The following is a 14033-nucleotide window of genomic DNA, read 5'->3' as shown; positions in this document are numbered from 1 at the left end:
ACAGAATTGGGGCCCATGCTATTCGATTCCCTTCTCTGTTGCATCATACACAAGCAGCATCAGTAGGGAGCCATAGGAACCCCATTTTGCAGTTGTTTTTCCAAGGTTTCATTTCTGCACACTCAGCATTAAACTAAGAACTCTCTACAACATCTAAACAGAATATAGATTGGTTCTAGTTCCTGGTCTCGCTTAATGTCGCAGTTTGGAACATAAGTTGCCATGAGCACTTGGCACATTCAGTATACACTTGTTGTACCAAATACTGTTACATAAAAAATAAAAATCTAAAACTCTCTGCAGGATAGAACCAAAGTACAAATGGGAAGCACAACACCAAAAGTTAAACAAAATAGTATGTGTATGCATCAATAGACCACAAACTGACTCCTCACTGACATGGGGGAGAGAGAGGACATTTTCAAGGATACTCCAAGGAAGCAGAGACCTCTTTTGAGCTGGTGATATTTTTAACTGTTGCTTTGCTGTTAGACACTTAGGTAATATGGGGCAGTGTGCATTTGAAAATTCCATTAGTAAGTTAGATATAAATGTTTATCTTCTTGTCCTGTTTTTGATTGGTGACTACTGTATCAACTGGCTGTTTAAAAAAAAAAAAAAAAAAAAAAAAAAACAGGATGAGAAGTTCTTCCATAGATAGCTTTCTCTGCAAGATCTCTGAAGGCTAGATTCCCTTGTTACTCTGGTTTACCTTGCATGACTAAATCTTGCACACTTCTGGAGGGTAAGTTCATGGATTGTTTTAAAAAAAAAAAAAAAAAAAAAAGTGATATCCCAAAGAAGCAACAGGTTTGTAACATGTTACTGCTTGTTCTTAATCAACTATGTCTTGCTATGGAGTCACGAGGTTCTAGGGTTGGGCTAGCTCAGTGGCTCTCAACTTTTCCAGATTACTGTACCCCTTTCAGGAGTTTGATTTGTCTTGTGAACCCCCAAGTTTCACCTCAAAAAACAGACATAGGAATACAGAAGTGTCAGAGCACACTATTACTGAAACATTGCTGACTCTCATTTTTACCATATAATCATAAAATAAATCAATTGGAATATAAAGATTTTACTTACATATCAGTGTATAGTATACAGAGCAGTATAAACAAATCATTATCTATGAAATTTTAGTTTGTACTGACTTTGCTAATGCTTTTTATGTAGCCTGTTGTAAAACTAGGCAAATATCTAGATAAGTTGATGTACCCCTTGGAAGACCTCTGAGTACTCCCAGAGGTACACATACCTCTGGTTGAGAACCACTGGGCTAGCCAACTCAAACAAATAAGCTACTCTTCCAAAACGCACTCATGGTAACAGTGTAAGTGACACTAACTTAAATTATCTGAGCACAAATCTGTGATTTTTTATGCAGTGTGTGTAAAAGATCTTGGTTTTGATGCTTGGAAGCCTTCCCTTTACATGACGTCTGCTCTCTGTACCTGCACTGTCACAGGATAATGGCTTAATTCTGATTTCAGATAGGAAGTCCATGTTGCAAGATACATGGGCGTGCACCACACAGATTCTTAGTTGGAGTCCAGAATAGAGTGAGACAATTTACTTGGTGTATCATTTCAGTAAGGAACAGGATCTTTTTTTTTCCCTCACCATATTTGGTCCGCATATCAGTTGTGCCTGGTTAGGGGAACAAATTCTGGGGAAGTGGGTAGCTTGAGTTGCCCCATGGGTAGAGGCTGAGTGATGCCCACTCCCTCTTGGACTATATGCCAGCGGTCCCTACTTATTTCCTATTGGGATGGGCATTGCAGACTGGCTCCCTCCAGGGCAAGGGCTCACCTGCATGCCAACCTTCTCTATTTTGTGAGTGAATTTCCTGTCTACTAGCAGAGTATTTATCATCCTCCCTCTCTCTGTTGCAAGTTCTCATCGCACCTGTCTAGTGCAGCTAAAAGATACACCCTTAGTCTTCTCCCCAAATGTTCATATTCCTTGATTCTAGGAATGTTAGCCAGTATGAATTTTTTGAAGTTTGCTCTTCTGAGCAACAAGGTTTCCCCTTCTTTCCAAAGGGAGTCTTGTAAGACTTTGTGCCATTTCCTTACATTACAGATAACTATTCTGAAGAAGAGTATGAGAGCTTCTCTTCTGAGCAGGAAGCCAGTGATGATGCTGTCCATGGACAGGTACTGTATGAGAAGCTGCTGTTCAGTGCTCTACAAAGGATTTCTTCCCCGGAAGGGTGTAAACTGATAGTAATCGCTCAGCTCTTGCAGCTCCTTTTAATTGAGCCTTCAGTGCTCTGATTGGCTCCCTCTCTGCAGTCTTTCTAGGCAGGTCTGGGGGGACCCACCTTTGCTGTTCCTTTTCTGGGGCGGGGTGTGGTAGGACCGCAAGGCCTCCAGCAGGGGGCCTCAGAGAACCTATACGCCATGTCACAGGGCCCTACAACCTAGAATTAAACTTGCACATGGTCTATAACTTTTAAATCTGTACTGCAGTGCTTTTCTCCCCAGTGTTTTCCCCTTCCTTTGAACTCTGTGCAATTCAGACGTTCCTGGCTAGAAAGACAGTCACAACAGAGATCTCTACAGGCTGCTTCTTAAGCAGCCTCAGCCTCCGATGGGTCCAGTTGGGGCAAGAAGGATGAAGGAACTCTGCCACAGTCGACCCACGTGAATTGCTGGAATGAGACACTGCTCATGATAGGTCGTGCAGATGTTCAAAATGGCTCTGGCTCCAATCTTGGCTCTGCATCTTCAGTGTGTGGAAGGTGGCGTGATGGTGTCTCCCAAATGCCACCCATTTGTGTCACCAAAATGAGGGATCACTTTCTGTAAATGGCCCGGTCTTTGACCTTCCCTTTTCTTTCCTTGCATGAGGGACGCAATCATTGTGTTGACTTTTAAATGATGAATTACCAATAGGCCTCCGAGTTATTGTCTTGCTGGCACAATGAAGTACTTGACATCTCTTCAGGGTATTCTGGGCTGTCTGCTGACTCCTCTTAGCACAGGCAATTCCGCTCCTGTTTTGGGGGCTTTGCACCATTGCAGCTAGAGACTGATGTAAGGGAAAGCTGAGATTTCAGAGAAAAGGATAGTGGCTTTGGCGAGGTGCTGGTATGTATGTTGACGTGTCTGAGCCCTGGTTGCTCAGCAACATGCTGCACTCCTAGGGTTTAGTTGTCTCTGCCTTTCTCTATGCAGGATCAGTACAATCCTTTGCTTGTCTTTACTCAGGGCTAAGTCTCTGCCTCCCGAGTACTTAAAAACCCTGCAGGTGAAGACTGAGGGCATGTCTACACTACAAGCTTAACTCAACCTATGTTAGATCCACTTACAGCCCCCTCAGAAGTTACTGCAGTTTTTCATGTCCCTGCTGCCCTTCTTCTGTTGGTGGCGTGCATCCTCATAAGCAGTGCTTCTACTGACTTAAGGGGGCAGTGAGGGTTGGCTGGACGCCCCCCTCTCCTCCCAGGTTCCCAGCAGGGGGCCAGGAGCCCAGAGCTCAGTTCGGAGTGGGGAGCCTGGGCAGCAGCCAGGCTCTAGCTGAGTGCCCCCTGTGACGGGTTAGATCACAGAACCCCGCTTGGGAGCTGCCACTTGATGTGCCAAGACTACTTCTGCCCCTGCTTTCCCTGCCAGCTCGGGACCCCAGCACCTTTTTTTGCTGAGCCAGACACACCTGTCTGCTTCAACACAGATCCAGAGTCTGAATTACTTGCCCCAAAGCTGCAGACTTAACTGAAAGCAGCTTATGGAAGTGTTCTTGCCTTTAACGCTCAGATGCCTAACTCCCAATGGGGTCCAAACCCCAAATAAATGTTTTACCCTGTATAAAGCTTATGCACGGTAAACTCATAAATTGTTCACCCTCTATAACACAGATAGATGCACAGCTGTTTGCTCTCCCTCCCCCCCCACCCCCAGTATTAATACATACTCTGAGTTAGTTAATAAATAAGAAGTGATTTTATTAAATACAGACAGTAGGTTTTAAGTGGTTCCAAGTAGTAACAGACAGAACAAAGTGAATTACCAAATGAAATAAAACCAAACACACAAATCTAAGCCTAATACAGTAATACAACTGAGTACAGGTAAAAATCTCACCCTAAGATGTTTTAATAAGTCTCTTTCGCAGACTGGATGCCTTCCTAGTCTGGGCACAGTCCTTTCCTTGGTACAGCCCTTGTTCCAGCTCAGGTGGTAGCTAGGGGATTCTTCATGATGGCTCCTCCTGCTTTGTTCTGTTCCACTCATTTATGTATCTTTTGCATAAGGCGGGAATCCTTTGTCCCTCTGGGTTCCCACCGCCCTTCTCAATGGAAAAGCACCAAGTTAAAGATGGATTCCAGTTCAGGTGACATGATCACATGTCACTGTAAGACTTCATTACCCACTTGCCAGCACACACGTATACAGGAAGACTTACAGGTAAAACACAGCCATCTGCAGTCATTTGTCCTGGTTAATGGGAGTCATCAAGATTCCAAACCACCATTAATGACCCACACTTTGCATAATTACAATAGGCCCTCAGAGTTATATTTCATATTTCTAGTTTCAGATACAAGAGTTGTACATTTATACAAATAGAATGCTCACACTCAGTAGATTATAAGCTTTGTAATGATACCTTACAAGAGACCTTTTGCATGAAGCATATTCCAGTTATGTTAGCGTTTTTTCATAAAATCATATAGAGTGCAACATCACACACTTCACCTGCCCTGGGATGACAGGCACGGGGTTCACAGCATGGAGCCTTCCAGCTCTTGTCAATTTCATGGCTCCAGTGCAGAGCTGTAAAATAGGCAAGAATGACAACCAACAGCTCATGTAAGTTAAGCAATGTCTACACAGAAACTGCATCACCCCAACTATACTGACATAAGCCCCACACCTCTCGTGGAGGTGGAGTTATGTCAGTGTAGTAGGGCACTTAGGGCATGTCTACACTACAAAATTAGTTTGATTTTATAGAAGTCTATCTTTAGCAACCAATTTTATACAGTCTATTGTATGTGTCCCCAATAAGCAGGGCCAGCTCCAGACACCAGCACAGCAAGCAGGTGCTTGGGGCGGCTAACGGAAAGGGGCGGCACGTCCAGCTCTTCAGCGGCAATTCGACAGTGGATCCCTCAGTTCCTCTTGTAGGGAAGGGCGTGCCGGGAAGGAATGAAGCTGCCACCTATCACGGCTTTTCTTATTGTATTGTTTCGCCACTTGGGGCTGCAAAAACGTTGGAGTGGATCCTGCCAATAAGCACATTATGTCAGTGAAGTGTGTCCTCGATACAGTGGTTAGCATCGACTCACGGAGTGGTACACCTTGGGTAGCTATCCCACAGTCCCTGCTGCCCATTGGAATTCTGGGTTAAGCTCCCAGTGTCTGATGGGGCAAAAACATTGCCATGGGTGATTTTGGGCACATGTGGTCAGTCTTCCCTCCCTGAAAGCAATGGCAAACAATTGTTTCACGCCTTTTTTCCTTGGTTCTCCGTTCAGATGCGCAAGCATGGAGCCCGCTCAGCTGGACACTGCTTTTGTAAGCTTTGTAAATACCTTGCGCATTATCCTGCAGTGTGTGCAGAGCCTAGCTGGGAGCCACACGCAAAAGGAAGGTTGTGAGGAGGACATGGACACAGACGTTCCTGAAGGCACAGGATGTTTCAATTGGGATGATATGGCGGCATTGAGGCATGTGGATACAGTGGAATGCCAATTCTGGGCCCAGCAAACAAGCACAGACTGATGGGACCCCATAGTGTTGCAGGTCTGGGATAATTCCCAGTGGCTGTGAAACTTTTGCATGTGCAGGGCCACTTTCATGGAACTTTGAGTTGCTTTCCCCTGCCCTGAAGTGCAGGAATACCAAGATGAGAGCTACCCTGACAGTTGAGAAGCGAGTGGCGATAGCCCCGTGGAAGCTTGCAATATCTGACTGCTATCGGAATCAATTCGGAGTAGGCAAAACTACCGTGGGGGTCTGCTGTGATCCAAGTAGCCAAGGCAATCAGTAATCTTCTGCTAAGAAGGATAGTGACTCTTGGAAATGTGCAGGTCATAGTAGATGGCTTTGCTTCAATGGGGTTCCCTAACTGGTGAGGCGATAGATGGAACCCATATCTCTATCTTGGCACCGGACCACCTTGCCAAACAGTACATAAACCGCAAAGGATACTTCTCAATGGTGTAGCAAGCACTGGTGGAACACAAGGGCTGTTTCACTGACATCAACATGAGATGGTCGGGAAAGGTGCATGACATTCAGATCTTTCGGAACTCCGGGCTGTTCGGAAAGCTTCAACAAGTGGCTTTCTTCCCAGACAAGAACATTAGTGTTGGAGATGTTGAAATGCCAATAGTTATCCTTGGGGACCCAGCCTACCCCTTTCTCCCATGGCTCATGAAGCATACACAGGCAGCCTGGACAGCAGTAAGGAGCAGTTGAACTATAGGCGGAGCAAGTGCAGAATGATGGTACAATGTGCCTTTGGACATTTAAAAGGGCACTGGCACTGTTTGCTGAGTAGATCAGACCTCGGCAAAAGCAATATTCCCATTGTTATTGGGACACATTGCTGTGTGCTCCATAATATCTGTGAGAGTAAGGGGGAGACATTTATGGCAGGGTGGGAGATTGAGGAAAATCACCTGGCGGCCAATTTTGAACAGCCAGACACCAGGCCAATTAGAAGAGAACTGAGGCATGCTGTGCATCACCAGAGGTGTCTTCTCTGCCTTCAGGGTCCGAGAACAATTCACCCTGGGAGGGTCTTGGCTCCAGGTAAAGGTCCTGGCTGCCGGGGAGAACAGATTCTCCGCTTGCCTGCTGCGCGTTCTCCTTCTCCTCCTCCATGTTGCATGAGGCTGCCGTCTTGCAGGTGTCCATGGACAGTGGTGGGGTAGTGGTAGGGTCCCCTCCTAGAATGGCATGCAGCTGATCATAGAAGTGGCATCTCTGGGGCTCTGACCCAGAGCGACCATTTGTCTCCTTTGTCTTTTGGTAGGCTTGCCTGAGCTACTTAATTTTCACGCTGCACTGCTGTGTGTCCCTGGTGTAGTCTCTGACCACCATGCCCTGTGTGATTTTGGCATATATATCAGCATTTCTTCTACTGGATTGGAGTTCTGCCTGCACAGATTCTTCTCTCCATACAGCAATCAGATCCAGTGTCTCCCGTTCGCTCCATGCTGGAGCTTATTTGTGATTCTGGGACTGCATGGTCACCTCTTCTGCCGAGGTCACCACGCTGACCAAACAGGAAATGAAATTCAAAAGTTCCCGGTGCTTTTCCTGTGTACCTGGCTAATGCATTGGAGTTGAAAGTGCTGTCCAGAGCGGTCACATTGAAGCACTCTGGAATAGCTCCCGCAGGCCAATACCATCGAATTTCACAGTGCTGTGTCTACAGTACCCCAAATTCAACCTAGGAAGGTTGATTTTTAGCACTACTGCCCTTGTCATGAAGGAGTACAGTAGTCAATTTTAAGAGCCCTTTAGGTCGACAGAACAGGGTTGATTGTGTAGACGCATTCCTTATAAAATCAACCTAACATGGCTAAATTCGACCTAACCTTGTAGTGTAGACCAGGTCTAACATCAGCGGGAGCATGGCTGTAGTGTAGACACTGACATAATTAGGTCGACCTAACTGTAGTATAGACCAGGCCTTAGCCAGTCTTTCCTGTGCACTCGTATAATACTAATCAGTCCCTGGCACATGTTTTGTTGCAGAAATGAAACATTTTCCATAATAATAATAAAACAGCCCTTGCTTGTTCTTGAGACAAGTGTAAAATCTAACTCCTCCTTTCTGTGCAGGATTTGGACGATGATGACTATGAGCTGGGCAAGCCAAAGAAACAGCGGAGATCGATAGTAAGAACGACGTCCATAACCAGGGTCGGTGGAAATTAGTTTTACTAACACTGATTGGGTTTGGCCAGGATGTGCATGCAGCTCAAGAGATTTACAGAGCTATTTACACATGGTCCCAATCGCGAAATCAGAGATAATCACAGGAGGTGGGAAAGTCCAGAACTAAAATCTAGCAAAGTGATCAAAGTACCAATCAAACCACAGCAGATACTGACAGCCTTATCCGAGTGTACCATCCTGTATCACTTGTGTTGCCTGTAAAGTGAGAGGACCCCCATGAAAATCATTTAAGGGTGAAATTGACTTGGTGCAGAGGCTAACACAAGATCCATGCATTTGTAAGCCTCCGAGTAAGCTTGAAGTGGGGCATAGGTCTTTTGCTGGCCCTCTGCATGAGGGTGAATTCAGCCCAGATGAGCATTTCAAAGTGAAATAATGGAGATGAGGTATGAAATAATCAAGTGGGTTAATGCAAGATGGCACATGGGTAGTTCAGGCTGTAGGACTCGTCAGATATTATTATCTGGTAAATGATACACAGTTACATACTGTGTCATAATACATGCACACAGAGACAGTTAAATTTTAGCATAAAACCTTAACTTTCCTTTGAGTGCTGCAACCTTGATGATAGTTTAGTATTTTTGTTTAAAGTATTTGTGCCACATACGAGATTATAATAACTCTAGCCACTGAGTTATTGCAGCAACCATGGAATAAGCAGGATTTATTTTGGACCTTAGCACAGTCTCCACACTTATCTACCTCCACTAGCACTATTTCTGACATCTGAGAGAATTCTGAATAGGGCACATTTTTTCAAATAATAGAAATCTGCCACCAAAAGAAGTTTCTTCTTCCCCTAAATAAGGATCACGAAAAATCATCAGATGCTGGTTTACTAGCTCTTCAGGCCTGGATCAGCGACAGCGTTAGGATCTTTTTAAAAATCTTGTGACAGAATTATTCATCTTGACCAATAAGTAATGCAGCTTTTGTATGATATAAATAATTTGTTTCTAGTCCTGGCATTTAATCAAATATTGGATCTGAAAACTGCAATCCCATAACTGAATTAAAAAAAAATAAAAGCTGCATTTTCTAAACTAATATTTGTTAACTTTTTTCCACAGGGGAAGAGGCTTGTATGTTAACTAATAAGGCAGCCTGGCCTTAGAGACTTACTGATAATTAAAAAGAATAAAAACTTATGAGAACTTTCTAAATAGACTTGGTCTAGACTCTTTGGTGCTTGCAAAATATGGGGCAGGGGAGAGAGGGGCGCATCACGGAAAGCTGAGTTTGAGATGGCCTGCGTAACTCGAGATGAGACAGCCCCTTGACAGAGATGGTTATCCATCCCGAAACTTATGTCAGTGAACAATTTATACCACGATTTGCACCATTCTATCATTGTACCTCACACAAGCACATATTTATGAAAACAGTTGCAGCATGCATTTCACAAACCAGGGTATAAATTCACTTGTTAGAGGGGAACTGTGTATCTAGTGGCTTTGTTATGGTCATCCTAAAGTCATAACAACTAAAAACTGTACCTAATAGTATCCACACCATGGTGTTTGTAGATAATGCCAAGAACTTAGAGGTGGGGCCCTACAAAATTCACAGCCATGGAAAACCCCTCATGGACCATGAAATCTGGTCTTTTGCTTTTACCCTGTACTATACAGATTTCACAGAGGAGACCAGTGTTTCTCAAATTGGGGGTCCTGACCCAAAAGGGAGTTGTGGGTGCAGTGTGGTATTGCCACCCTTACTTCTGCGTTGCCTTCAGAACTGAGCATCCAGAGCGCCCAGCTCTGAAGGCAGTGCCCGGCCAATACCATACCATGCCGCCCTTACTTTTGCGCTGCTGCCTTCACAGCTGGGTGGCTGGAGAGTGGCGGCTGCTAACTGAGGGCCCAGCTCTGAAGGCAGCACTGCAGAAGTAAGAGTAGCAGTACTGCAAATCTTTCTTCTCCCTCCCCCTCCCCCCCATTAACCTTGCGACCATCCCACAACTCCTTTTTGGGTCAGGACTCCTACAATTACTACACTGTGCAATTTCAGATTTAAGTAGCTGAAATCATGAAATGCACGATTTCTAAAATCCTAGGACTATGAAATTGACCAAAATGGACCATGAATTTGGTAGGGCCCTACTTATAGGCAAAGATTTTTAAAAATCTCCTGAGGTCATATTTAGGCATGTCTGATTTTTTTCAGAAGGTCGGTAGGAGCTGCTGGGTGCTCAGCACTTCTATGAATTGGGCAGGTGCTTAAATACAGAATTAAAATCTCTGGGCTGGACTGTGTATGAACACAGACAGTAGAAGTTGCTGGGAGGGAAATAGCCAGCAAAATGAGGAACTAGCCTTCACTCAGGCTGGGCCTACTGACACTGCTTTCCCCCATTCAGAATAGCTGCCACTCTTACATAGTTCAGCTAGCCCATGCCAGTTCTCTCAGGAGGTCTAGTGAAAACATATATGGGCCAGAGTTTTGCAAAACTTGTTTTTTAAAGCCAAACATCCCAGGTTTGTTAAACTCTCTGCAAAGGTTAAGATTGGTTTCATCCTGCTGCAGGCCAGGGGCTTATGGGTTTTGGTAGAAATTAGGCAAAACCCAATGCTTTGGGTTGTGTTGTATTTGAGTGAAGCTCTGCATTCAGAGCTCAGGTGGCACAGACTCTGGCAAGCCAAAAGGCTTGTCAAAAACCCAAACCCCTCCACCTACCCAGGCCGCTACAACTCCACTGTTAAGGTGAAATATTTTGCCAAGATGAACTGCAGATCCTTGCTATGGAAACTACTTTCCAGTCACTCACATGGGGGAGACTGAGACACCCCCATCAACTGTAAGAGTTTGTGTGAAAACTCGCTGCTCCCTTGTGGAAAAGGGTTAGTTGTATCTCTGAAGGCAGGTGGAACTTCTGCATTAAGGAGGCAGAAAAACAGCCTCAAGCATTCACTGTATTTGTCAGCTTGTGACTAACTGGCAGTCTAAAAAATGTCTTTCCACTAGATCCATAAACACCTGGCTAGCTGAGTGCAATGTTTAATGTATGTTGGGAGCCCACAGAGGTGCAATGCGGCTAAACCAGTCAGAGCTGGAACTCAGCTGATGTAAACACGTCAGGATAGGATAGCACGTAGCCTGGGGGATTCTGCTTTGCTTGGGGAATGGCACATAGATAGGAGAAAGGGCAGCAGTGCTCCTTGGTTTGTGGATCAGCCCCATACATGTTTCTACCTAGGAGCAGTCAGTGTATCCATTTTTAACTGTGATGGTGCACCTGTGCATTCCCTCTTGTCGTATTCATGTAAAAGTGTTCTTGGCTTACAGCAACAAAACTTCAAGCAGAAAGTGGTGGCATTGCTGAGAAGGTTTAAAGTATCTGATGAGGTAAGTTAGTTAACACTCACTTATACCTCAGACATGCTCATTCAACTGCTTCATGGGTTCAGCTTATTTTCAGGCTTTTTTTCCTCCCTTCTCTCTTTTGCTTTCTTTTCTTTGTTCTCATATCTGTACTGGGAAGTGTCCTAAGTTTCTCCAGTGACTTTGCCCAACATTCTGAAGCTCTGTTTGGACCTCAGTTGGACAGGGCATGTTCAGCCCTCACTTCAAAAAGCCATCAAAAAGCATCTGGGTGCAGTTTTGTCAAAGATTTAAAAGACTCTTGAGCACCCTCTTGCTTGCGGACTGGTTTGAAATCATACATGACCCTTTCAAAGACTAGTAGTCTAATGTTCATTGCCCATTAAGTTAGATCACAGTTTGTTTTCTTATCTCACGTATTATAAAAGCTTAGCAAAATATGCAGAGGAAACGCAACAAAAAAAAATCCCCATCCAGTGAAAGATGGAAAAAAGATGACAGAGACGTACAAAGGAAATTCAAAGAAAATTTTAAAAAAAGCATCGGATGCAAATGCAGCCCAACAGTTCACACAATTTGGACTGCCCCATCCATATGAAACACACCAAACACAACCATCATGGTCCCATAGAGGTAGGTAAATATTACCACAGGAAAGTAACTAGCCAGATGAATCAACTGAAAGCAACTCATTCCACCTTGGTACTTTATTCTTCCAAACACAGCTGCTAAGGGAAAAGAAGGCACTTGACCCCGCTGGTGCCCCAAGCTGTTGGGTTCTCCATGTCTCGTGGCATCAAGTAAACATCCCTATCAAAATCACTGTTTCCTTGATATCCAGTCCTTATGTAATCCTTCCATCTGTAAAGTACTGTTCTGGAGACTCACTCCAGCCATGTTGGCCTCCATACAGAACCCGCTCTCTGTAGGAGGCCACCTGTTTGTGGGAGATGCAATACCTGCAAAATAGACTGTTCTTCCATGGGTGGAATGCCCTAATTTACCCCTTCCTGCACCTTTCATTCCTGTTCCTACTAAGGAAAAGCAACTCTGCAGGAACAGTACAGGTTTCAGAGTAGCAGCTGTGTTAGTCTGTATCCTCAAAAAGAACAGGAGTGCTTGTGGCACCTTAGAGACTAAAAAATTTATTTGAGCATGAGCTTTCATGGACTACAGCCCACTTCATCAGATGCATAGATGGAACATATAGTAAGAAAAATATATATATATATAAATATATATATATATACACACACACCAACTCTAAGAGGCTAATGAATTAAGATGAGCTATTATCAGCAGGAGAAAAAAGTATCCTCACACCTTAATCATAGAATATTAGGTTGGAAGGGACCTCAGGAGGTCATCTAGTCCAACCCCCTGCTCAAAGCAGGACCAGTCCCCAGACAGATTTTTTGCCCCAGTTCCCTAAATGGCCCTTTCAAGGATTGAACTCACAAACCCAGGGTTTAGCAGGCCAATGCTCAAACCACTGAGCTATCCCTCCCCCTCAGTTGACCTTCTTGTTAACTGTCTGAAATGGGCCATCTTGATTATCACTACAAAAGTTTTTTTTTCTCTTGCTGATAATAGCTCATCTTAATTCATTAGCCTCTTAGAGTTGGTATGGCAACTTCCACCTTTTCATGTTCTTTGTATGTATATATACTTACTATATGTTCCATTCTATGCATCTGATGAAGTGGGCTGTAGCCCACAAAAGCTTATGCTCAAATAAATTTGTTAGTCTCTAAGGTGCCACGAGTACTCCTTTTTCTTTTTGAGGAATAGTATAGTAGCTGAGATCTGGGCCAGCTGCACTGCTGCTGTTCAGGAGAGACCACCCTCTAGTGCTGGCTTTAGGATTGGTACCAGACTGCACCCATCTCAAGATCCTATTCTGACTAAAGATGTTTTATTCCTGTCAGTCTCTCACATGCAAGGAAACTGATGGAAGCTTTGGTTTATGGACTTTCTACTAGATTCTTGTTAACCTTCAGTTTGCTAATGAGGGAAATCCCTTCTGGATATAATCTTTTATTCTTTTAATCGCTTGCAGATAATACGATGAAATAAGTCAGAAGGAGCTGGAGAGTCTGTTCAAGGTTAGGTGACCTGGGGAGGATAGAAGATGGAATATTATGTACTTTTTGTACTCTTGGTAGAATATTTATAATTGGCTCACACTCTAAAGTTCCATTTATAAATAAAAGGGCTGTTAAAAGATTTAGTCCAATAGGTGAATAGGTTGCTTGTAACATCTACAACACCTTTTACTGATGTGCTTATAAATCATCTATAATATGCACAGCTCATGTCTGTAAAAGGCTTAAACATCTATTAAATCTTTATAAATGGAATTCACACAGAGTGACCCCACAGTGATGTGTTCTGAGACTTGCCTGACTTTTGGGGGCTACCAGAAATAACAGTCTATTGTACAGCAGTCGCTGTGTGTACTGAGATGACTTGGGATGGATCTGTACCCTAATCATTTCTGTGCTGCCTGGTTGTATCCATGTGTCTTGTGCTTAGGTTCTGGATTCAGAGCAGGACCCAGCAGAGCATGTGCCAGAAGTGGAGGAAGACTTGGACCTTCTGTACGATACATTGGATATAGACAACCCCAGTGACAGTGGCCCTGAAATGGAAGATGACGACAGTGTCCTCAGCACTCCTAAACCAAAGTTAAAGTAAGAGAATTGGGCTCTGGGGTTGGTATGGACTTAAAGAAGCCATAGGTAAATTTAACTGGTTGAGAAAACAGTGCTTGGCTGCTAAAGTGCT

The 14033-nt window shown here is 44.1% G+C and overlaps 1 protein-coding gene across 5 annotated transcripts in view; it reads left to right on the top strand.

Annotated features, from left to right (window-relative positions):
• Positions 1–14033, top strand: part of PACS2 (phosphofurin acidic cluster sorting protein 2) — a 162065-nt gene that overhangs the window by 67753 nt on the left and 80279 nt on the right. For all 5 annotated transcript variants that reach the window (XM_050963097.1, XM_050963095.1, XM_050963096.1 and 2 more), the window contains exons 6-9: positions 2086–2159; positions 7806–7886; positions 11211–11270; positions 13782–13939. In XM_050963097.1, coding sequence (XP_050819054.1) covers positions 2086–2159; positions 7806–7886; positions 11211–11270; positions 13782–13939 — 373 coding nt within the window. The remainder of the gene's footprint in view (positions 1–2085; positions 2160–7805; positions 7887–11210; positions 11271–13781; positions 13940–14033) is intronic.

The sequence above is a fragment of the Gopherus flavomarginatus genome, chromosome 7 (assembly GCF_025201925.1).
Source record: "Gopherus flavomarginatus isolate rGopFla2 chromosome 7, rGopFla2.mat.asm, whole genome shotgun sequence".
Classification (NCBI taxonomy): domain Eukaryota; kingdom Metazoa; phylum Chordata; order Testudines; family Testudinidae; genus Gopherus; species Gopherus flavomarginatus.
This window is presented reverse-complemented; position numbering and strand designations above follow the sequence as displayed.